The 23,232-nt window shown below is 39.1% G+C and overlaps 1 protein-coding gene across 2 annotated transcripts in view; it reads left to right on the forward strand.

Annotated features, from left to right (window-relative positions):
- The window catches only part of iglon5 (IgLON family member 5), a 136,965-nt gene extending 115,517 nt beyond the window's left edge, over positions 1 to 21,448 (forward strand). For both annotated transcript variants that reach the window (XM_056762274.1, XM_056762275.1), the window contains exons 2-8: positions 4,455 to 4,536; positions 7,316 to 7,548; positions 9,155 to 9,274; positions 15,231 to 15,362; positions 16,137 to 16,257; positions 16,364 to 16,515; positions 20,096 to 21,448. In XM_056762274.1, coding sequence (XP_056618252.1) covers positions 4,455 to 4,536; positions 7,316 to 7,548; positions 9,155 to 9,274; positions 15,231 to 15,362; positions 16,137 to 16,257; positions 16,364 to 16,515; positions 20,096 to 20,196 — 941 coding nt within the window. In that variant the 3' untranslated portion in view covers positions 20,197 to 21,448. The remainder of the gene's footprint in view (positions 1 to 4,454; positions 4,537 to 7,315; positions 7,549 to 9,154; positions 9,275 to 15,230; positions 15,363 to 16,136; positions 16,258 to 16,363; positions 16,516 to 20,095) is intronic.
- The last annotated feature ends 1,784 nt before the right edge of the window (positions 21,449 to 23,232 follow it).

Here is a 23,232-nt window from a genome sequence, read left to right on the forward strand (position 1 = left end):
TCTAGAGCCATTGAACGGTAAAGTGTCTCCAGACAGCAGAGAGGTGGTTCAGGAGGATGGTGGTCTTAAAGGACAGTGTTAAAGAGAACTTGGAGCAGGAGATGGAATAAAAAAGGCCTTTATGACCCTGAGACAGAATGTGCGGAAGGTTTTTCATGAGTGATTCACCCACAAACATTCTGCAGGAATTCTTTATTTCATCACAACCAAGACAACAGCGCAGACTTAGATTCGTTTTCTACAGCTGTGTACAGTCTCAAACTTTCTCAATCGCCCACATGTGCAGCTCTATTTCTCTGTTTTGAAACTTGGTGAGCTGCCTACATAGACAGGATTTCACAGCATCATAGATACACTGCCGATGTAAAGAGAAGATTGCAGAAGGTAGGCTGTGTAATGTAATATTCATGTATAAAGATTATTCTTGACAGTAGTCCGTCCTATTCGTTTAATTTTTACCTTTTGATTCATTTAAATGTATTCAGTTAAAGGTGCTGTGTGCAATTCGCAACCACACCATTAGTTGCCGCTTAAATTTCCACATTGCTTCTTTAACAGTTTAGGTGTAATTGTTCAAAATGATATATCATAAATACTGAATATTATTGATAAAATAAGTTTTCAAGGTTTTACTTTTCATTTGTGTTTCTCTTTTAAGTTTCTTTCTCTTCTCTATTCTAGTTTCTCTTTCACTCTTTATTCTAGTATGGAGGTCATCTGGATTTGTGTAAATTTGATGAGAAATGTTTGAGTTCATATTGAGGTCTTCAATAATATTGACTTTTGATCGCAGACTTGACCATGTGAGTTCAGTTTGACACATTGTTGACATCTCTTCTCGAACTCTAATGACAGACACATTTGTGACATTTCTGACTCTTTTTCTCAATCACAATATCTGAGACGAAGACATGATTTCAAGGTCATGGTCAAAAAAGTCTGCTTTCCATTTAATCTCACAAAGATATTAAAGAGATCACTTTCTTCTTTTCTTTCACCTTTACTCTCTTTCTCCGTCTGTCTCTCTATCCTTTATCTCTACCTCTGACTCTCCTGCTCTCTCTCTCTGTTTCCTTCTGCTTCTCACTTTTTCTTTGTCTCTCTTATTCTCTTACTTTCACTCTCTCGTCTCTCTCTCTCTCTCTCTCTCTCTCTCTCTCTCTCTCTTTCTCTCTCTCTCTCTCTCTCTCTCTCTCTCTTGCACAGTTGACTTTGTAGGGCATCTCTCTGATGCTCCTTTGCATATCTAGAATCTCTATCGTATGGGAAACCCCCCACAGACGTGGTGGTTTGATGGTTTCGTGACCGCACTGTGTCGCCTCACAGCAATTTCACCCAATTATATTATGCTCATATTTCCTAGAGTGGTTTTGTATCTTGCAGTCTTGCTAAAACATGCATCTTTTAGATTCACTTTTACCCAGGAACACTACAGTCATTACCCTGTGAACGTGGTGTTTCAAATATGAACATTCTCTCAAATAATATTGAATTACCGTATTTCATTGTGACTGTTGGTGTGAGACTTGAGTTGCTCTCAATCGCTTATGCAAGATGTCTCAATCGTGGGATTCACATTATTTCACTTCCTATAATACTTTTCAGATTTCTTCTAGGCCTCAGACGTTCTTTTACCCCGGTATTCAAACATCACACAAATGCTGTGTCTTATCTGTTGTCTCATTTCTGTTGGGAACACCCTAAGAACACACCGGTGGGGTTTCCACGACAGAGCGTAAATAGTATGAAGCTCATATAGCATAAAACACTGTATTTTTCACACTCCATAATCAAACGTGTCCGTGGTGTGTGTGCGTTGACCCGGCCTAGACACAACGTCAGGCTGGGGAGCAGAAGCTGCCTGGGAACAGGTATTAAAATCCGTGGTACCGATTGAGCTGTGAAGATAGGAATTGAAAAGGGAATAGGGAATAAACTCCTCTGTTTTATAACCTTCCCCATGATGCACTGGGGCTTTATTTTGTGCACACATCATCTGTGTTTGTGTGTATGTGTGCGTGCGTGCGTGCGTGCATGCGTGCATGCGTGCGTGCATGTATGTGAAAGACAGAAATGGGAAAAGATTTGTTTGCATGCACGTCAGTAACTGAATTCAATTAACCTCAATACTGTAAGTCTATAACTGCGCTGTTATTCATCAGCACCTTGTCAAGGTTGTTTTATACATCAGGAACAATGTTCAGCGGTAGGAGCTGTCGATTTTCAAAAAGAGAGAGAAAAGTGTTTTGTGAACTGCTCATCCTCATGTCATTTCAAACCTGACTTTATTTCTTCTGCAGATTACAAAAGAATCTATATATTTTCAAGATATTTTGAAGAAGGTTGATGACCAAACAACTTTGAACCCCATTGACTTCCATTGTATGAACACAAAACCAAATGTCTCTTTTGGCAAAGAAGGGAAATCGCAATGACATGTTTGTCCTGTGAGAGCCACCGTAGTGCTTTGAAAGGGAGTGAGGAGGGGAGGAGTGAGAGTGAGCCGTTGGTTGCAATTCATAACCTCACCACTAGATGCCGCTAAAATCTTCACATTGCTTCTTTAACAGTTTGGGTGTACCTTTTATTAAAATGATATATCATAACTACTGAATATTGTTGACAAAAGAATATTACACAGATGAAAGAAAATCATAAAATTTTTGAAAGACATGAGGATGGATAAATGATGACAGATTTTGTATCCTGAAAATAACGAAGATGATTAAACTATTGCTTTAAATCAGTCCGTGCCCTTCTGCGCCACAAACAGAGTAAACTCAATTCAGTAATGTCATCGTCGGTCATTTCAGCAGATAATGCAAAGCAGCTTTATATAATTTGTGTACCAAAGCATGACACGCATGGCAATGCGGCACACGCTGCCTTTCATTACGCCGCACGATTTGGGATGCTTCCACGATGGCATTCACTCAAAAAAAAAGCCGATGCTTGGCCGTCAGACGCCACGCCGGTTAAAGTCTACTGTCATCTTTATCCTTTCTGCTTTACTCTCCAGAATTGCACTTGGCAAGCTGTCGGTTCGGCCGCTTCCCGCGCACCTAAAAAAACTCAGACAGCTTCTTAAAGGGATAGTGCACTCCAAAATGATAAATTCTGTCGTCATTTACTCACTCTCAAGTTGTTCCAAACCTGTTTAAATGTCTTTGTTCTGATGAACACAGAGAAAGATATTTGGAAGAATGTTAGCGATTTTCTGTTCTGGGACATCGCTGACTTCCATAGCAGGAAAATATAAAAGGATAGTCAAAGGTCTCCCAAAGCTGTTTGCTTTAATAAAATCTTCAAAATATCTCATTTTGTGTTCAACAACACAAAAACTATTTCCAGTTTCTATTTTTTTTCACTATTTGAAAATTGCTCAAATTCTTCCAAATATCTTTCTCTGTGTTCAACAGAACAAATAAATGTTTGCAGGTTTAGAACAACTTGAGGGCGAGTAAATGGTGACAGAATTTTCATTTTTGGTTGAACCAAAAATAAATAACTCGACTCCTCTGCTTTCTGGTATATTAAACCTCGCAGCCAATTCAAGCCAATGTTGGCCGGCAGATATTAAGTACGGCACTGGATGCGATGAGCAGAAGTCGCAGTCGGAGCTCAGCGCTGGTGCCACGCTGGCATTTGGCAGTGTTGATGTGGGTAGAGATGATACCATGCCGAGAGAGAGACCCCTGCTCAGATAGCTCGCTCGAGGGGGGACGCTAATCTTTGTTTGCATAGGAAATAGGAACGTATTCCACAAAGATAAGAAGAAGAATGCCATTTGAAAAATAAGAATGTCTGCAAACAGGCATTAAAAATTCACATCACCTCAGACGTGGCCTGCCCGCGGTCTGGTAAAAATGTCTTTGTCTTCTTTGTCTCCGCTTAAACGCTGTTGTGTGTTTCTGAACACAAGCTTTGTTATTTTGCTTCTCAAGTGAACCAATCTTAACCAAAAGTATCAAGCGAGAAAATGATTTTTCCAGGGTATTCCAATATGATTTTGTGTGTACTTACATTGGCAAATACAAACACACGTGTATGTGTTTACAAGTATGTGTGTGTGTGTTTGTGCGAGGTTGTGTAAGGTACGAATCCTTCCCATTGCAGTGGCTGTCCCTTCATTTCACGCTCCGTCGCTTCTGTGTGAATCCTCTTCCCTGGGCTCATTATCGGGTCTGTTCGATGAATGCGCGGCGTGCGGGGCAGAACCCAATCATTATTCAAGCCCACCGACGGTCAACGCTGACGGCTGCACGCTGTCGTTCGGGATCTTATTATTCTCTCCTAACAAATAACTAAGCAAAGCGCAAAAACAAATCCTTCCCGTGCAGGATCAATGAGGTGCTCAGTACCAGCCGCGCCCCCCGGGGGGCCACACGACCTTCTGTCGCAGGAAAAACTGCCCTGCGCTCACTAACCGTCTCTCCTCTGGTTTTCTTTGGCAGGGCCAACCAGCACACAGGCAGCCGAGTTCGGCCACATGCCCGACAACATTACAGTGCTGGAAGGAGAAAGCGTCACTTTGAGGTGAGTTTTACTCCTGCACCAATGTGACAAAACAAAACATGATTTTCTTTTTTTATCCATTTTATCCATTAAAGGTGCCTGTTTAACCACTACTTTGATGTCATTTAGCAGTAAAACAGGAAGTTATAGAGTGGGATATTTTGGATGGCCCCTCCCCCTTTTAAAATAGCCTGGAACAGCCTGGATTCTGAGGAGAAGTACAGAATAAAGTCATAAAAAACATTGATCTGTATTTTATTTGCTCTGTTTTAAAGTTTCTCAATTTTCTCTGAAGTTCTCAAAAAACTTTCTGCCGTTAACATTCTAAACATATAATTTTAATATTAACAAATCATTCTTAGGATATATTATTTGTAAGGCTAACAAAAATATTCTTAAGTAATTTTGTTAATATTTTATGTTGTATGAATACTTATTGATATAGTACACTTACAAGTATACTACTGGTACATTGATATATTACTTGGCAATAAATTGGCCCACATTTTCCATTCTAAAAGTGTACTATTAAGAATACAGAAGTAAACTTTGAGCCCACAACTTGTTTGTACTGCAGCTTTACTACAATATATTTCGAAGAGTTTGGTTCCAAAATTAGAAAAAAAAATCTAAAATCATGTTTTTTTATTGTGTCGTATAACCAACTTCGTTCGCTGTTCCCGATGTTTCAGTATGAACTTGAACATTTAACTCTTTCACCGCCATTGACGAGTTATCTCGGCACAAGAAGTGTCTGCACTGCCATGTTGGTATGCCCAACCGACAGTGTCCTTTATTCCACAATTCTTTATTAAGTATCAGGGGTGTAGACAGCATGTGCAACATATCCGCAAGTGAAGAATACTTAGAATACTTATGTCAGTATAAGTCAAGTATACTCAAGGACATTTCTGAGAGGCACCTAAAAGTAGAATGAAAGTATATTTTCTTATTTCTAGTTCAAAAGAAGTACATGAAAAGCACACTTGAATTAAGGTTCATTTTGATTTATTGAGGATTTGAACACAAATATTTTGAAAGCAGTGAAACTCAATCTGCTCATCACACATCACAGTTTTTGTTGGAACTTAAAGTGAAACAAAACGCAATCTGTTAAAATGTGCGTCCTTAACTTGGTCTATAACATCACGTTCCTCCATAACACCTCATAGCATATCTACACCTTCATTCCAGAGCAGATCATCTGGATAGAGTTTACTACAATAATGCAACATTGCTATCAGCTGACACAAATCTATGGTCACAGGTAGAAACCGTCATAGCACCCATCTCAAACGGTTTAATCATACTTACCTGCCAGAGGCGTCAAGCTGAAGGTGCATTTTAAAAATGTAATTTCACTTCAGTTTCTTATTTGACAGTTTCCAGGCAGAAGTGACTTGCTTTCAGTCCATCAGCCAGTAGTTGAACTCTCCAACCCTCTGTCAGCGTTTTATATTCTCAAAAGCACTATATAATTATTCCATACGCGTATACAGGGAACAGAATATGATGTGAAGTCACAGTTTCATATGCTGAAAGTCAAAGCTGACATTAATGTTAGTGATGTTTAAACCACGTTTTGTCATATGAAGATGTGATCAGAGCAATGAAACCTACGGGCAAACTGTGGGTATTGCAGATGTTACTGGTGGACACGCACAGAACCTTTAGAGAGTTTCTTAGATTTCCACAAAATTGGAAAAAACTGTCATTCGTATTTTCCTAAACTTCTAACAACAAATCTCACCCAATTCTTGCTTGCTTGTTTGTTTTTTTATACATAATGGTTTCCTCTGACAGGGTTTAAGCCTAGTCCCAGACTAACTTGTTCAAAAACAAGTTGAAAAAACGAGTCCCATTGTTTTGTCTTAAGATGCACACGATTCATGTTTTTTTGTAAAGTATGTTTTTAAAAATACTTAAATATCCTCATTTAGATAAGCTTAGTCCTGACATAAGCTAAACCCTTATAATGAAACCGGTTGGTAATGTTTAAGCTTAAAGAAAGAAGTCTGCAAGTTCTGTTTGTGCCAAGTTCCGAGTTCTAGAAGCGAAAATACGCAATACTGTACTTTTCAAGATGGCCGCTACTGTAATGGGTCTGTAATGTAACTTATGGAATGTGATAAGCGTGATAAGTGCATGACATCTGTCGAGTAGAATTTCTGTTGATCAATGGTTTCAAAAGTTACAGTCGTTTGAAAAGTGAATTTTTGGAATGGGGGTGGCGCTAAAGAGTGAGTGCTAGGGCCCCCATAATTTGGTCATATGTCTTTTGAGGACGACCCCTACAAGTGTGCCAAATATCATAATATTCCTACCTACGGTTCATAGGCATCCCATAGTCTCCCATTGGAGAAGAAAAAGAAGAAAACCAACAGAAGCAGTGGCAGCCATATTGCCTACAGGTCTTGGCCCCTAAAAAATAAAAAAAAAGATGAATTTGACTGACATTTTTCATGTACTTTTTTTAAACAATAATATAGAATAGTGAATTCTTCTGCCCATAATAATCGTGTGGTCAAAAATGTAAAATTTGACAACCCTAGATCGTCTGTTTTCTTAGGCTGCTTCCACCAATAAAAAAATTTGTACCGAATGCTGTTAAGTATTATTCAATGCACAGCTTTCGATGTCAACAGCTTAAGAAAAGAAAAGTGCTTTTTTGCTGTCCTACCTATAGACGATCCCTTAGTGTTGTATTTTATGTATTTGAAGGGTCATCAGTTAAAAGCACTTGCCATCTGACATCACAGATTGACACAGACCTGTTCTTTAAACCGTCTCTTTCCTTTAGATGCAAGATTGATGAAGAGGTCACTCACAAAGCATGGCTGAACCGTTCCAACATCCTCTTCACGGGCACAGATAAGTGGTCTCTGGACACCCGCGTCTCCCTGGTGAACAACAACAACAGCGAGTTCTCCATTAAGATAGAAAGAGTGATGGTGACAGACGAGGGACCCTACATATGCAGCTTCCAGGCCAAAAACCAGCCCCACACGGCCCATGTCTACCTCATCGTTCAGGGTAAGATGGGTGATCACTGACTGTCCTAAATGCATAAAGCTAAAGGGATAGTTCACCCCAAAAGCAATTTATTTATCATTTATTCATCCTTGTGTTATTCCAAACCTGTACGACTTTTTTTCTTCTGCAGAACACAAAAGATGTTTTAAAGAACGCTGAGAACCCCATTTACTTCCATGAACACAGAACCCAAAACCAGACATTTCTCAAAATATCTTCTTTAGTGTTCCACTGACAACCGTGTCATGTTTATTATGGCATAATGGTAAAGAATTGAAGACAACATTTTTATTTGGGGTGAACTTGAGTTTTGAATTTGTGATTTTGAAATATCTTATGCGTCAGACGGTGAATAGACTGTGGGCTGTCCGAGGCTCTTATTGTCTCATAATCGTCTCTGCATATTTAACGGGCACAGGAGAAAGTATTTTAAAACTGCACACGTCATCTTTCAGCTCTGAGCTGATAACCGGAAGTTTGCTGATTCAGACCCCATACGGAGTCCTGATGAACCATCACTATTGTGCCCCAGAGCGATGCAATTAACAAACTTCCGTTCCAGCCATCAGAGGGATTGGCCCCTGTATCACGTGCACTTAAGTCGCTTTGGAGAAAAACATCTGCTAAATGACATACTTCATCTAGAATGAAAAGAGAAAGTTTCCTGATGGGCTGGTATGCATTAGTCTTAAAGAAATTCGATGAAAAAAAATTCAACAAATGTCGAAACATTTATTTTCCGGTGAACTATACCTTTAAAGCCTTCTATGGAGCCTTTGGGTTGATTGACAGCTCATGGCGGGACGAAGGCGTTGCCGATTCATGCCAACAGCAAAATGAGTTCCAACCATCTTCAGTGACGTGATTTATTGACACTGGACCGTGCGGCTGACGGATGGCTCCCATCTCTGCCGCACCTCGTCCCACCTCCTCCAGCCGCAAGTTGTCAATTGTTATGTATATTGTGGTGCGTGCAGCGTGCTCTCCCGTAGCGCAAGATTGAAAATATCAAAGTGAAAAATATTCCCGAGAGCATTACTCGACGGCATACCGAAGGGAGGGGGGGCATGTTAAGAATGCATCTCTAGCGTGTTGTTGGCCAACCAGCGGGCAGAAACCATCTCACCAAACACAGCCTTTTATCTGCTGCGAGGAGCTTTGCAGACAGATGACCATATTTGCTCGATACCATTGTGCCCTCAATTTTAGTCGTAGTGCGATACGGTGGAAAATAATTACACCCCCCAGTCACTCCGCCAACACCAATGGATCCGCTGCCTTTGCAATCTTTACATTATTTTGTCCTGCTGGAAACGGAGAAAGCGGCCTGGCTGAGAATGCCTCGCAGGGCAAATATTCGGCCATCTTCATTAAAGCTCTGATCACAGACCATTTCAAGGAGCGTCTCATTATCTGTCCGGCATTATGCATTGCACTCCGCTTTGGGAATTCGGGACGGTTGATAGGAATCATTTGTAAATCTTGAAACAAACAGCCCGTCTTACGTTTGGATGGTTTTCAAAATTTAAGATTAATTTTGACTTTAATTAATCTGTAATGTAGACGTTATCATGATGATTAATATTGTTTCGCTCTTTTTTGGCAGTGCCGGCCAGGATAGTGAACATCTCCGAGGATAAATCTGTCAACGAAGGCGATGACGTGAACCTCCATTGTCTGGCAGTGGGCAGACCGGAGCCCACCGTCACCTGGAAAGACTTCAAATGTGAGCTGCCTCCATGTTTTTGGCTGACTTTATATGGACTGCACAGTGTTGTCTGTACCATATCCTACTGTTTTCTAAAAATACTTCTGTTTTTATTATGCAACCGTAAAGTCTATGAGCAAGATGCAAGCTTCACAACTTGATTTCAGTGTTAAATCTGGTTTATTTGTCTCAATGTCAAATGGATCGCATTGCATTGTGGGAAACGGTATTGCACACAGTTTACTTTGTTTGCATACTGCACGGTTTGACAGTTGTAGGATTTTATACAAAAAATATGTTATTTAAGAAAACAAAATTATAGAACAAATATATGAGATGATTACTTACCAAAACTCGAAGAAATGCAAATTCTTTGTTTGAAAACACTTTAAATACTCGTTAAAATTAGAAATTTTAAGATAACTCACGGTCGCACCACATGACATTTTTTCAAGCTATGGCCATTTCAAGAAAACATTAAAATCACTTAATTTAACATTTTAATCTGCATGTATGTGTACTCCACATTCGAAATGTTTGAATAACTGCAATATATATTACTTATTTGCATTTTTAAAATTGGCATGATAAAAATCCTTTTACTTCATTGATCCATAAATGCTATAGTGCAGAAACTAACTTGATCTTAAAAGAAAACAACAATTGTACGATTTTCAATGTATGCAACGTTTGATTATTTAAAAAAAAAAACAGGAATGAAGCCCTGGCCAAAAACCTTGACTGAAACAGGTTTTAAAAACCACAAGTGAAACAAAAGCAGATCAAACGAATCACACAGATACACATCTCACAAACTATGAATTGTCATGATTGTGTTGGCAGAAACGGAGTAGAATGGTTGTATGATATTACAAACCGTCTTTGTGATTTAAAGCTTAGATTTCATTACAGGTAATTACAGCCATAAGCAGGATGATCAGTGTCAACACCAGTAATCTTCATCTCTGTCACCGCTATCTGCCTGCTGCAATATTAATAATCCTGTTTATCATGACCGGACTATTTATAATTTCACCAATATTATCTACATCCATTAGGAGATGCATTCCTAATGAAATATTGTCAGGCGATTGTTATATTCACTCATTCAGTTTTCCATTAATTTTGTCGATAAGAGAGTCGAATGCATACAGTAGGTGCATCTAATGCAGATCTCATATTTCACGTCAAAATCCAAATACATTCCTCCCAAATTAAATTCTCATTCATGTAATGCCAATTTAAATGCCTCTTTCTTGTTGCTGTAATGTGGAGAAAACTATATATTTTTTTATGTAAATGCATTTACTACATCACATGAATGAGAATTTAATAAGAATCAGCTTTAACTAGAATTATTCAAAGAAAATAAGTCGGGTGCTTAACTGTCATCAAAATAATGTCCCAAATTTAAGAATGCGCTTAAAGAGACAGTTCACCCAAAAAATGAAAATTCTGTCATCATTTATTCACTCCCAGGTTGTTCCAAACCTGAAAAAATGTATTTGTTTATACAGGTTCCACAAAGGAAGATTTTTAAAAGAATGTCAGTGACCAACAAGAGCCATTTACTGCCATAGTAGGACAAATAAATTCCACTTGGTGTGTCAATGGGGGATGAGATCTGTATGGTTACTCACATTCTTCCAGATATCTTTCTTTGTGTTTAGCAGAACAAATTCATTTATGCAGGTTCGGAACAACCTGAGGTTGAGTAAATGATGACAGAATTTTTGGGTGAACTATCCCTTTAAATTTTCGTTTTTGTCTTCTTTTGTGCAGTGTGACCTATAGATGTATATGCATTAGATCCGCTCGAATACCTTGTGCTGATAAAGTGAGTCCAGGATGTGAATTACAGGAATATATTATCATATTTTTGTTACATTTCCAGCTTATTCTAGCGATGTGGCGATAATAGTTTAATCTCACTGTGATGAGATGGTGGTCATGCCGCCCACTCCTCCTGTCTGCAGATCTGCAGTTTTTCCCACTCAGCATTTCCCATAAAGCCCATAACCCACCCACCGCCAGGACAGAAAAGAAGAGAGAGAGAGAGAGAGAGAGAGAGAGAGAGAAAGTCACATTGTTATTCAGTGCAAGTCGCTGCAGTGGAGCCTATTGGCTGCCAGCCGCAAGGCGAGAGAAGTGTGGTGTGTAGACTCGACCGGAGAAAGAGAGAGAGCCATCTGGACGTGTACATCACACTGCAGGGAACTAGAAAGGGTGCGATGACATCACAATCCCATACCTGTCTGCTAACTGGCCGCCCATGGCACCAGCACCCGGGTGACAGATGACACGCCCACTCCATCATCAATAGCTGTCCAATGAGTGACTAACTAAGAGAGAAAAGAGACGTTATTCATGTGTCGAACAGATCGGTTTAGTCTGCCCACAATCATTCTGTCCAAAACATGTTAACCAGAAGACGTTAACCACTTATGGAATCAAACTATTCTCATCAAATTTACCCAAATACAGATTATTTTGTCTCTACAATTTTACACCTTCATACTCTTCATGTGACAATTACTTACATTGATACTTAAATGAAACACAACACAACTGAGAGCTCCGTCAAATATGCAATTTTACATTTTGGCGATTAAAATATTGATTATTGGAGATGACATTTTTGTTTTTTGTTTTTGTCTTCAAAATGCTCTCTCCCTCTCTCTCTCTCTCTCTCTCTCTCTCTTTTGACTTACTGCTGAACGGCAGGACTGAGACAGACCAGTATTAACATTGAGCTAAGACATGTTTTTCTGTTTGTGTGCTTTTCTAGCGCTTTAGATGAGCTGTCAGAGTCCGAAAGAGAGACGAATCACTGCATTAACCACTGCTAGAGCCCAGCGATAGCCCGGTCATCGATGCAATTCTCAGAGATTGCAGTAAATGCCTAAATGTATAGCTTGAATGCCATGTGCGTTTTTCAAACATTAAATGTTAATGCAGGTGAATAGACCTGAAGAGTTTAGTGCTAATGTAAACTCAATCCTCACATTTTGGCTTCAAGCAAGCGATGACACTTTTCCAGTGTGCAGAAATTAAGGAACGGCACAGACAAACGTACCCGCTGGGTCACAATTCATTTTCAATGAGAGGGGCGGACTGGCAGGACGGAGAGCGGGCGTGATCCTGTGAAACTGTCACAGATGAGGAATAGAGAATCAGAGAACCTGTTTGAGAGCTGCTGTATGTGAGAGGACTCTACTGCCTGTTTCACCTTGACAGGCATCAGATCATACATTACTTCTGAATCTTCATCAGGATTTTGGCAACAATTTTTGGCATGTTTTTCGTGGTGTGATCTTTAATGGTGTATACTAGTGTGAATACCGTAAATCCAGAAAAATGTCTTAAAGGGATAGTTCACCCAAAAATGACAATTATTTTTATCATGCACTCACTCTCGTGTCATTCTAAACCTGTGTGTGTTTCTTTCTTCTGCAGAAAAGAAGACATTTAAAAAAACGTTGGGTACCAAACAACATTAAAAACCCATTGACTTCCGTTATATGAACATTTCTCAAAAGATCTTCTTATGTGTTCCACAGAAGAAAGAGTCGCAAACAGGTTTTGAATGACATGAGAGCGAATACAAAATGACAGAATTACATTTTTGAGTATATTATCCCTTTAAGACTCAAACTTTCTAAACATACTTCACTTAGGGGCGTTGCTTTACACACACCATCAATAAGTGTGTTTAATTCAAAATTGTATTATTTTGTCTATTCACCATATTATGATATTATTTTGATAAATATTTTGCATGATTTTAACTAATATTATATGATATTGGTGTGGTTTGTGCGACCGAGATTTTTTGCACCCCTGAAGAAATGTGAAGGTCTACACCATTATGAGATGTTTGGGAAACACTCTTTTCGTCCATAACAGTGTACATTATATAATAATAATACAAAAGTAATTTTGTGTTATTAAGAATAATTTTTTTATATAATGGTTGGTAGCAATTAAACAATGACTTATTAAACTTGCTCTGTCGCATGTCCCACGTTTAACCAGCTACGAGTCTTTATTACAATCATATTTTTGTTAGCAAGAACTCGCAAAAAAAAAACGTATTGCCAAATGGGAACGGGCCTGTCACAACTGTGAGAAATAAACACAAATACCATCCACTTAGTAAAAATCAGCTGTAGCTCGACCCTTACGGGACGCACCGGCCTCTTCACCTGTAAACACTTTCCTTCAGGATAAGATGCTTTTTCCCCCTCGGCGATTTGAAACGGGTGCTCAGACAGCCTGACGAAGATGTCAGGAGGGAAGGATATTTATTACGCTAATGGAATGAGTGAATACGGTGGATGTAAACCCCGGCGCGCGCTCGGTCGGGAGGCGAATGCAGCTGCAAATAATCCTCTCCAGTTCAGTAGCAGCGCTAATAATCCCCTGCAATAATCTCCAATTAGAGAAGGCGCCGAATTTGTGGCAGTCCCTGTGGTTGTGAATTGAAAGGTGTGCGGTTGCTTTTGTATGTTCTGTCTGTTGAACGAGCGACTGAATACTAACAAGTGGATTAATTCAGTTGACACAGAGATTTTATGTTGTTCAGCAGTCTGTCTGCTATAAAGAAAGCCATATTCTAGCATGAGGACGTTAAGCAAACAGGCTTCTGTTTTAGCTGTTGTTGTACTAATAACCCACTTTCATCACACAGCTGCAAATCCACCCTTGTCGTCTTGTATAGCTGAAGATTTGTGATGTGTCAGTGTTGTTTCTCCGAAAGGTGGTGAGAGGTGCGAGACGGTCTTTTTACAGCTCACAATGGCCGTAAATAAAGCTTGCTGACGCATTCCGCAACGCAGTTTCTGTGATGTTTATCAGAGGACAGGACAGATTCATGCTTTCGGTTTATTCTGTGAACCGTGTGTTCATTATCTCTTGTCTTTTATTGCCGTTGTGTAATATATACATTTTAGTTTGTGGAAAATAATTTGTCTTTCTTGCCTCTAGCAGCACCAAACAGAATTATAAAAACAACCAGTAAAGCAATCCTGGTTTTTAAAACGCTCTGAGTGTTGGCTTGACCAAACCTGAAGTCTTAAGGTTGTAAAAGCTTTATGGTGTAGGCTGAAAACTTAGACGTTCATGCTTGCTTAAGCAGAATGTAGGCTATACTAAATATTTAGGCTGCTGGAGGAGATATAAAGTTTGGCGTTTTATAAACTTTGTGTAGTGTGAAACAGTTTTAAAGTATATACTTTGTAGTGCGTTTGGTAAGCTATCTGCAGCCTGTGAGTGATCCCCTACATTAGTATACTTCATTTAAAATAAAAATGTATAATATATATGAATATACGTTTATCAACTAAAAGTGGTCCAATTTAGTTCCAAGTAGTATACTATGGTGCATTGATATCAGTGTGCTCACAATATGAAGTATACTCAATAATATACTTGAACTTTACTTGATAAAATTCACTTAAAGTATATTTTTTACATGACATGGCATGTCCTGGTCGTTGCTAAGGTGTTGAAAAGTGGTTGCTATGCTGTTGCAACGCAGTTGATAGACAGACAATCTCAGACAATGCACCCCCCCATTTGTCCCGCCTCAGGTCTACGCCATTGACTGAAACTACTTCATCGCTGTTTTCTTCATAATGTTTAGTTTTCTAAAAGATTTATTAATAGTGTAAGTGTCGCTGATTTTAAGGTCATCTGAGCATTTAACCGGCATCTCATCAGCACCCCTGGGCAGCACATCCAACAGCCGGTTACTCTGGGGGGAGCATGATGTAGTACACAAACGCTTCTCATAAACACCGTCCATGAGAATCATCTTCCATTGTGCCCGCTATCATGTCCTCAGGCTTTTTTGTTCAGCACAACATTGTGCAACAATACTCAGGTGCACCTGCTCTTCCACAACATCTGACTAGGCGATTGCATCCACTCGTGCCGCGTGTTCACTCACCTTGCTCGTCTTCTCTCTTTGCAGACGGTCTCATGAGCGAGGGAGAATTTCTGGAAATCACAGAAATCAAAAGGAACCAAGCAGAAGAATTTGAGTGCATCACCCACAACGGCGTCGCGCCTCCAGACACCCAGCGTGTCAAGGTCACCGTCAACTGTAAGTGAAGTCACACACGCTTCTTCTGTCAGTAGCACACACTGACATCCTAATGTGCTCCGTGGAGCTGTAATAGAAACAGAAATTAGATCACGATTGGCTGTCTGTACAATAATACTCACCCTTTGCCTTTTGTCATCTTTACAGAGCTGTAATGCATAACTAATTCCAAATCAAATTACATTTTCAGGACAAAATTTAATAGTATCATTTTATTTAGACCTTCATTAAGCATTTGGTTCATCACTTCTGTGTTTTGAACAATATTTTAATCAAAATTTTGTCTCCTATTTTCAAGGACAAAAAAAGCATGTGAAAAACTTAGCTAACAGGGACAAGTAGCAAGCAGATTTGTCTTCTTTTGAAGATGTTTGGTAACCATAGGGAGTATTTTTATAAGATAACGTTATGTTAGCAGTATATAAAAACGTTTTAAATATTATAAAATCAAGTTAATAAGTAAGATTTTGTTTTGGAACCTCGTACAGCCCTTATGCAGCAACACTTTATAGTGACAAACTCTTCTGTTAAGTTCCTAACACATTAATAGGAGTCGTTCATGGGACTCTCTCTGTAAGAAATGCTGGTATTTGTAGGTTTAAGTGAACTTGACATCATAGTTTACTTCGACTTTTCTGTCGGAACAAGTATATTTAGTATATTTACATAGAAAGTAGACTGAATGCTATTTATAATTTAAAGAGATGTTGTAATAGCACTCTTAAATAAACATATATTCCTTTCATAAACTTGATATAACGTTTGTGTTTTCAGATCCACCAGTCATTACAGATGTGAAGAATATGCCTGCCCAGCTGGGGAAGACTGCCATTTTACGTTGTGAAGCCATGGCGGTGCCCACAGCCTCGTTTGAATGGTACAGAGATGACAGAAGGTAAGATCACGTTCATGAAGTGGGAAAGCGAGATGCTGTGGCACTTGTGGTTTCGTGTGAAGTCACCTCCTCTAACGTGTCATGTTTGGTATTACTTCTCTCTCAGGCCAGTAGAGAGCGATAACACGCTGAAGATCAAAAATGAGAAAACGCGTTCCCTGCTGCTTTTCACCAACGTCACGGAAAAACACTTCGGCAACTACACCTGCTTCGCCTCCAACCGACTCGGCGCTTCCAACGCCAGCATGTTACTCTTCAGTAAGTGCATGATGTGAAACACACACTTTCTGAACATCGATAAATCTACAAAGGCATAAAGTCAGGGATAAATAAACGGCCTGCGGGACGTGACTTTCCACTGTAGAAAGCAGATGAACGTGCACTTCTGTCTCTCTTTACCAGAGGCTGATAATGGCAGCGAGTCTATTGATGGTCCTTGAGGGCAAATGATCTGGTGTGCTCACCAAAGTGCATCCTTTCTTCTCTTTTTAATAATGCATAACTCCAGCAAGCTTTAGTTTAACCCCACTTGCGATGGCAAGATTTTCTTTTTAAGTTCAGCACATGATGTATGCGGGATACAGCAGCGTGTTCACTGTTGCATCATTCCGAGAAAAACATGCATATGAGCTTAAAAGTCTGGTAAAGGAAAATTTGAGGTCTGTTTGTTTGCTGAATATAATTCTCTAATAATATTTTCTCCCGCAGTACCTTCTGAATTCTCTTATATCGTCACTGTCTCAGTAAACGCAATGATGAAATTGAACTAATGTCAAATAACCTGCACCCAGCATAAACAACCTGTTAGTTTTCAGGTTTGTCAATTTAGTTGTCGCAATTCTGTAGAAATAAATTATTATCCTAGGAATAAATTGGACTGTTAAAATTCAATTTAGTCGCTGCATTTTATTGCACATTACTTTTAATTGCACACCTAAATCTTATTTTTAATCTCCTAAAATGGTCCGCCAACATTTTTGGCTGAACTCATTTGACAAAATGCGTTGCATAAAAGGTTTGTGGTGTTTATTTTTAAAAAAGAAATACAAATTTTTCCATCGATACTGATAGCCGATTATTTGGATTGAACATTTTTTATCTTTCTGGATGTTATTAATTCATATAATGACTATTAATATTGACCACTTAACCGGTGATGTTTCTTTTTATCTATATACAGAGCAAAATTTCATTGCATTATATTGTCCCCTTTTGATTGACAGGATATATCCGCCCTGATAATCGGCTGTTTTTACAGATCGGCCGATAGCCGACAGTGTAAAAAAATGTCTTTTATCGACCGATGCCGATTATTGGCTGATATATCTGTGCATCTTTAATTTAAAACATCATCAGTAATTGCTTCATTCTCAGAAAAGAAGGATCTGGTACAGGCTTAGGTCGATGTGTTGTGTTTATATTTCAGTCAAACCACACCAGAATTCTTTTTGGATCAAGCATTTGTACACACATCTCTTTGTGCACAAATGTTTGTACTCGTGGAGACCTCTATAGCAGCTTTACACTTACTCAAAATGCAAACACACGCTATTAATTGCTACAAAAAAACACTTTCCACTGACTTTTTATTGTTAAAGCGTCCATTGGAAGACACAAATAGAGTGAGCGCAATGTCGACTGTTCTATCTATGTCATTTTACAGCTTTCAAGACTCCTGAGTCTGACCAAACTAAACTGACTGCAGAGCTCTCATTGGAAATGTTGCCTGAATGAAACATTGAATACTGAGCTCTTAGTCAAATGTGCTTGAGTGAGTGAAGACGAGAGAAGGGCCGGCTCATGATAAAACCTGTATTTATGAGAGGGAGCCAAAATATTGCTTCACAGAGGAATATTATATAGTGCTGTGAAGTACAGAAAGAGTTAATGCTGGTCTAATGCTTTTATCTGATGTTAAGTGTTTCTCACTGGACAGAAAAGGATTATAGATAAATAAAACTCTTAAACACAACACTATACTGGTTTTGCAGAATTGAGAAATACTATACTATAGGTATTTTTTAACCTTTTTTTATAATAACAGGCAAAAGTGAAGTGCATCTTCACTTTTCCTTGAAGCCAAGGCCTGGGCGTCACAAAATATTCATAACTAGTTTATGTTTGACTGAATTATAGTCTAGCTTTTTGCCAAATAATTTGGTCAAATAAATCCCTTTATTTTGATATCTGATGGGTGTTTTAAAGCGAATATTGTAAAATATCTTTGGCCACTTCTGCAGTTTGGAAAATGTGAATTTGCTAAAATTTGTGAAACATTTTGTATATCAGAAAGTTTTATATGTTTCATTTAAATTACATAATTTTAAAGGCAGTTTTTACAGGACATATATTTCATGTGGTGTCTTAACTTGAAGTCTTAAAAAATGCATGAATATTTATTATAAAAGAATATTCTTCATATATTGCATGTGTTATCTTAACTTATATAAGGGCATGAATATTTATCATAAAAGAATCATCAACATGCTTTTAACAGCCAAGTCATCATCGCACATTTCCCCTTTTTGGTCTGCAGTTCGTCCTCTAGTTTGCACAATTTCTTTGAGCCTTTTCAATCCATCTTTTCTATTCCGCGGCCCATTATGTCGCTCTGCTACCCCCTCCTCCATCGTTGGTCCCGCCGCATTTCCTGCTCTGTTGTGTCCTGTTACCTTAGGAAGTCATCAGTCGCTTCTCAGCCTTCATTCCTCACATTGCGTCCCTAGCGAGTGATTCCTGTTCTTTCTTCCCTTTTCTCATTCTCTCCTCCATTATCTCAGAGTTTTCCCTCGATGAGTCACTCGTCATCGCATCATTCATCTTCGCTTGTTCATGTGCGGCTGCTTCCGTCGTGTGTCATCGGCTCTTATCCTCCGTCAGATGATTGTTCACTGCATAAACACCTTAACTCGCCTCTAAAATATTTCAGCTGTTAGAGGGCAACGGACTAAAATTGGTGGCACAACCATCTACTTTAGCTGTTCTCAAATGTAGATTTTACAATTTTTTTTAATGAGTAGTACAGCGTGACAGAATGCTATGCCGATATTTGCTACCATTTTCCATATATGAAACCGATATTTCTGGCACTGAAGAGATTTAAAGTATAAAAATGATTTTGTTAAAGAAAATGTTACTTAAAACGAAAGATTAACCTAAAAGACAAAACAAAACAAAATACTCAAGTTTAAATAAATTGTGGCAGCCACTGTGTTTATAAAATAATTTTGAGTAACTCTTTTTGATATCTTTTCGTTTTTATATTATATTATATTATATTTTTGAATATAATATATTAGAATGTTTAAATATGTTTTAACATCATTGCAAATGATGTTTACATAATACATGTCTGTGAACTGTGCATGTTAATTTTGTATTTATAAACACATACACATACATGTATACATATTTAGGAAATATTTACATGTATTTATTTTTATTTACCAATAATATAAATAATATATAAATGTTTGTTAATTTTTTATATTCTATATCTTTCATTGATATATGCACGTGTATGTTTTTGTAAAAACAAAACTAATAGCACTGGACACAGACATATATTATGTATATTATGTAACACAAACGTTTATTCTGGATGCATTTAATCACAATTAATCGTTTGACAGTATAATAATATTGAATATATTATCATTTTAATTGCTGTTGAAACTCGAAAAACACACAATTACTTATTTGTAACCAGAAGAAAATGTACAGCTCTTGCATTGATACGTTTTGTTCGGATTTTCCAAGCACTGCCGCCACCGTGGTTTGCGTTTTTTTGTGTGCAACACAGTCTCTTAACATTGTTTATTTGCTTCTTCTCTCGCAGTGCCCGGGGCGGTGTACGGCGGAGGGACGTCTCTCAACAGCCGTTTATCAGGAGCTGGCCTTTGGTTCTGCCTCTCCATCTCTGTTCTGATGAAGGTCTAAAACTGTCCTGCCTTTGGAAGGAGTCTTTAAAAACGAACCCATCACTGTGAACAAAAAGAAATTATGCATTGATCCAGGAGCCATCGCTACATCTCTCGGCCATTCCTTCCCATTTCCTCTCTCATTCAGCCCCGTCGTGTATCACCGCTTCATTCCCGTTTCCGACGACGGTCACCGTTCAACGTCCAATGCAAATGAAATGTCGCTGAGTAATGTTATGAACCGTTCAACAGTTTGGTGTCTCTCGATGTGCGTGCTGGACATGCTGTTTGTACTCCGTGGGTTGTGGATCTGTGAAGATAAAGGTGCTGACAAAAATCCTGAAGATCACGTGACTCTGTAGAAGCGTTTGTGGTTGACCACCAGCCGCCGGTGGCTCAAGGTGTGAGAGACAATTGACAGTGCGTTTTTACCTACGTAGCTACGATGAATGATGTCAAACCACATCTTTCCTTTTTAGCAAGAAGGGGCGAATCATCTCGAGCCCTAGGTTGCGTTCATTAAGAGGTCTCGACCCAAGGCAAACATCAGTCTCCTGTCCAGCCACTACACTTCAGTCTGTCTGTCGGTCGGTCCATCAAACGGTCCGTCACCCTCGATGTAAATAAATATGCAGTAGACGCCCCCCCCCCCCCATTTCCAGTCAGGCTGTTTCAATATTTCAGCCTGGAGGATATTGCTGCCTTCAGGTCATGTTGGGATGATCGTATTTGTGACATCATTGTGTTGATAGTGTTATTGTGAATGTTGACTGTACGTTATGTTTTTTACGCATTTCGTGTGCTGTTGATGATGATCAAGCTTGAAATACTAAACTATTAGCCGTTTTACGAGGCTTGTGTGAGCAAACCACATTTCTCATTAATGTTTGTGGCTAATGTTTCTCTATTTCATCGCAAGTGAAAAACAGAGAAAGAAATGCGAAATGTTGACCTCCTGATCTCGTAAGTGTGATCTTCCCAAACGGATCTTGAAGGCAGAAGACGTTTCTGGCGTCCGAAGCAGTTCCTCATCTTCCTCGTTGCTTGTGGATAGCATGTACCGGTTAGAAATGTCCCTCTTGTGACCTCACTTCCTGCACCGACCCCGTTTTAACCCCTGCACTGTGTACATTTTAATCTGCAAGGTTAACTGCTATAACTTTTCGGTGTTAATAATGATGATTATAATAATGATGATGACGATGACAATGTTAATAAGTATTTGAATAAATATAGTAATTCCGTGTACGAAAAAAAATCGACAGAGCTCATCGCAAGCCATGTGTGTGAAAATATTTTGTACGAAAAATCACATTCATTGAACGGCAAAAAAAAATACGTTTTTGAAGTATCGTGCTCTGTTTTACCATGATAAACTTTTTCAAACTGGAAATAATTTGACAAAGTCTGCTAAGAAAGCAATCGCAGAAATGCAAGGGCACTTACACGCTAGAGAGACGTGCGTGACGGACGGGAATGCGTACGATTTAGCAAGTGTGGAGGGAAATATTTTTTTTATTTCAAAATAAAAGCATACAGGATGTCAAATTAATCTTTACATTTTTCCTCCACGTCCCTCAATAAAATCAATTGATTCGTAGCGTTCTCATACGCAGCCTAAACTCTAGCGTGTACGCGCCCCAATATCATTTCAAATGTGTCTGTATTCTTACTTTTCCATGTTGACTGTAATGTATGATAATCTATTCTACAGTAATGATGTAACGTTCATGTCTGGCTCAATGACGTAACCAAAACCGCAGTGTCCTGCATATGACATGTGACCAACGTGCTGCTGCGTTTCATTCCAAGTTGGATGCTCGACGTTTCTTCGTAACATTTCATCAATTTCTAGCAACGGAGACCAAACTGGAGGTCTGCTTTCAACAGGCGTCCTGAGTCGAATGGAACACAGCATTAGATTCTGCGAGTCGCCTTTGTTCCTTTCGGAAAGTGAATCAGATTAGCGAGAGATCAAGATGTAATTAGCCAGCGACTGTGACTCGCTAAGCAAGCGGACCGGCATATTCTCTCTGTCCCCCATCTGGTGAGAGGCACGACTCATAAATCAAGCTCAGTCCAGGCACTGACAGAATCCTCTTCAAGGACAGCTGTGCCTTTGAATGGCCGAGTCTTGAAGCCCGGCGCGGAGTCCCGTCCCCTACAGGATAATTACCCGCCACTTAAGAGCGCACGGCGAAGAGGCTTTGACGTGACGCTGCGGCGAGCATCTTAACTTCATTCGACCCCGCGTGAGCTCGGTGTTCTGACCGTTCGCTTTGCAATCTTAATCTTGTATATACTATAATCTGTCCTGTCTCCCCCGTTACGTGTTTCATTATTTCATTTCATCCAGCAATAACCTCAAAATAACATTTAAATCTTGTTAATGCCCAATTTACAGTCTGATGGGCATTACGCCTTTGTTATTAGGCTAACGCATTCAGACAATGTGCTGCGTTCATTCGTCGGGCCCGAGATATTGCTCACAATACGAAATCTGAGCTCATCCTTTCGTCATGATGATTGTAAATGAGAAAACTCGTTCTCTCCACCTGTGTACAAAACTCTACCGAAGTTTCGGTTTCGTTTGTGGAGGCACATGGCCGGCGGTTTAGATCCAAACATGTGGAATACACCTGAACCAGCTTCTCAAGATCTTAACCGTGACTTGACTAGCAGGTGTGGAAGAGAGAGGACAGGGCTGGACTGAATAACCCCGACATTCAGTTTAGCATGTTATTCTTATTTAAAGAATAATCTATTGTTGTCTTTACGTTACATCTAATGTCAAACCAAGCGGTGTATTTTGAAAGAAATATAGCACAAATTATAGAAACCAGTCAAATACTATAGACACCTTCTCAAAGTTTAATAAAAACTTAAAAGCCTTTTTTAGCAGATGTTACTTGGTTTGACGTTTGATTTATTGGAAGGACTTTAGACGTTACGAGCATTCCAAAAAAAATTGGGATCACTGTAAATGTTAAGCACAAGGCAGGGGATGGGGAGACAGCGGTCATTTTCTCTTTTTGTCATTCATGTTCAGCATCAC

The sequence above is a fragment of the Triplophysa dalaica genome, chromosome 12 (assembly GCF_015846415.1).
Source record: "Triplophysa dalaica isolate WHDGS20190420 chromosome 12, ASM1584641v1, whole genome shotgun sequence".
Lineage (NCBI taxonomy): Eukaryota > Metazoa > Chordata > Actinopteri > Cypriniformes > Nemacheilidae > Triplophysa > Triplophysa dalaica.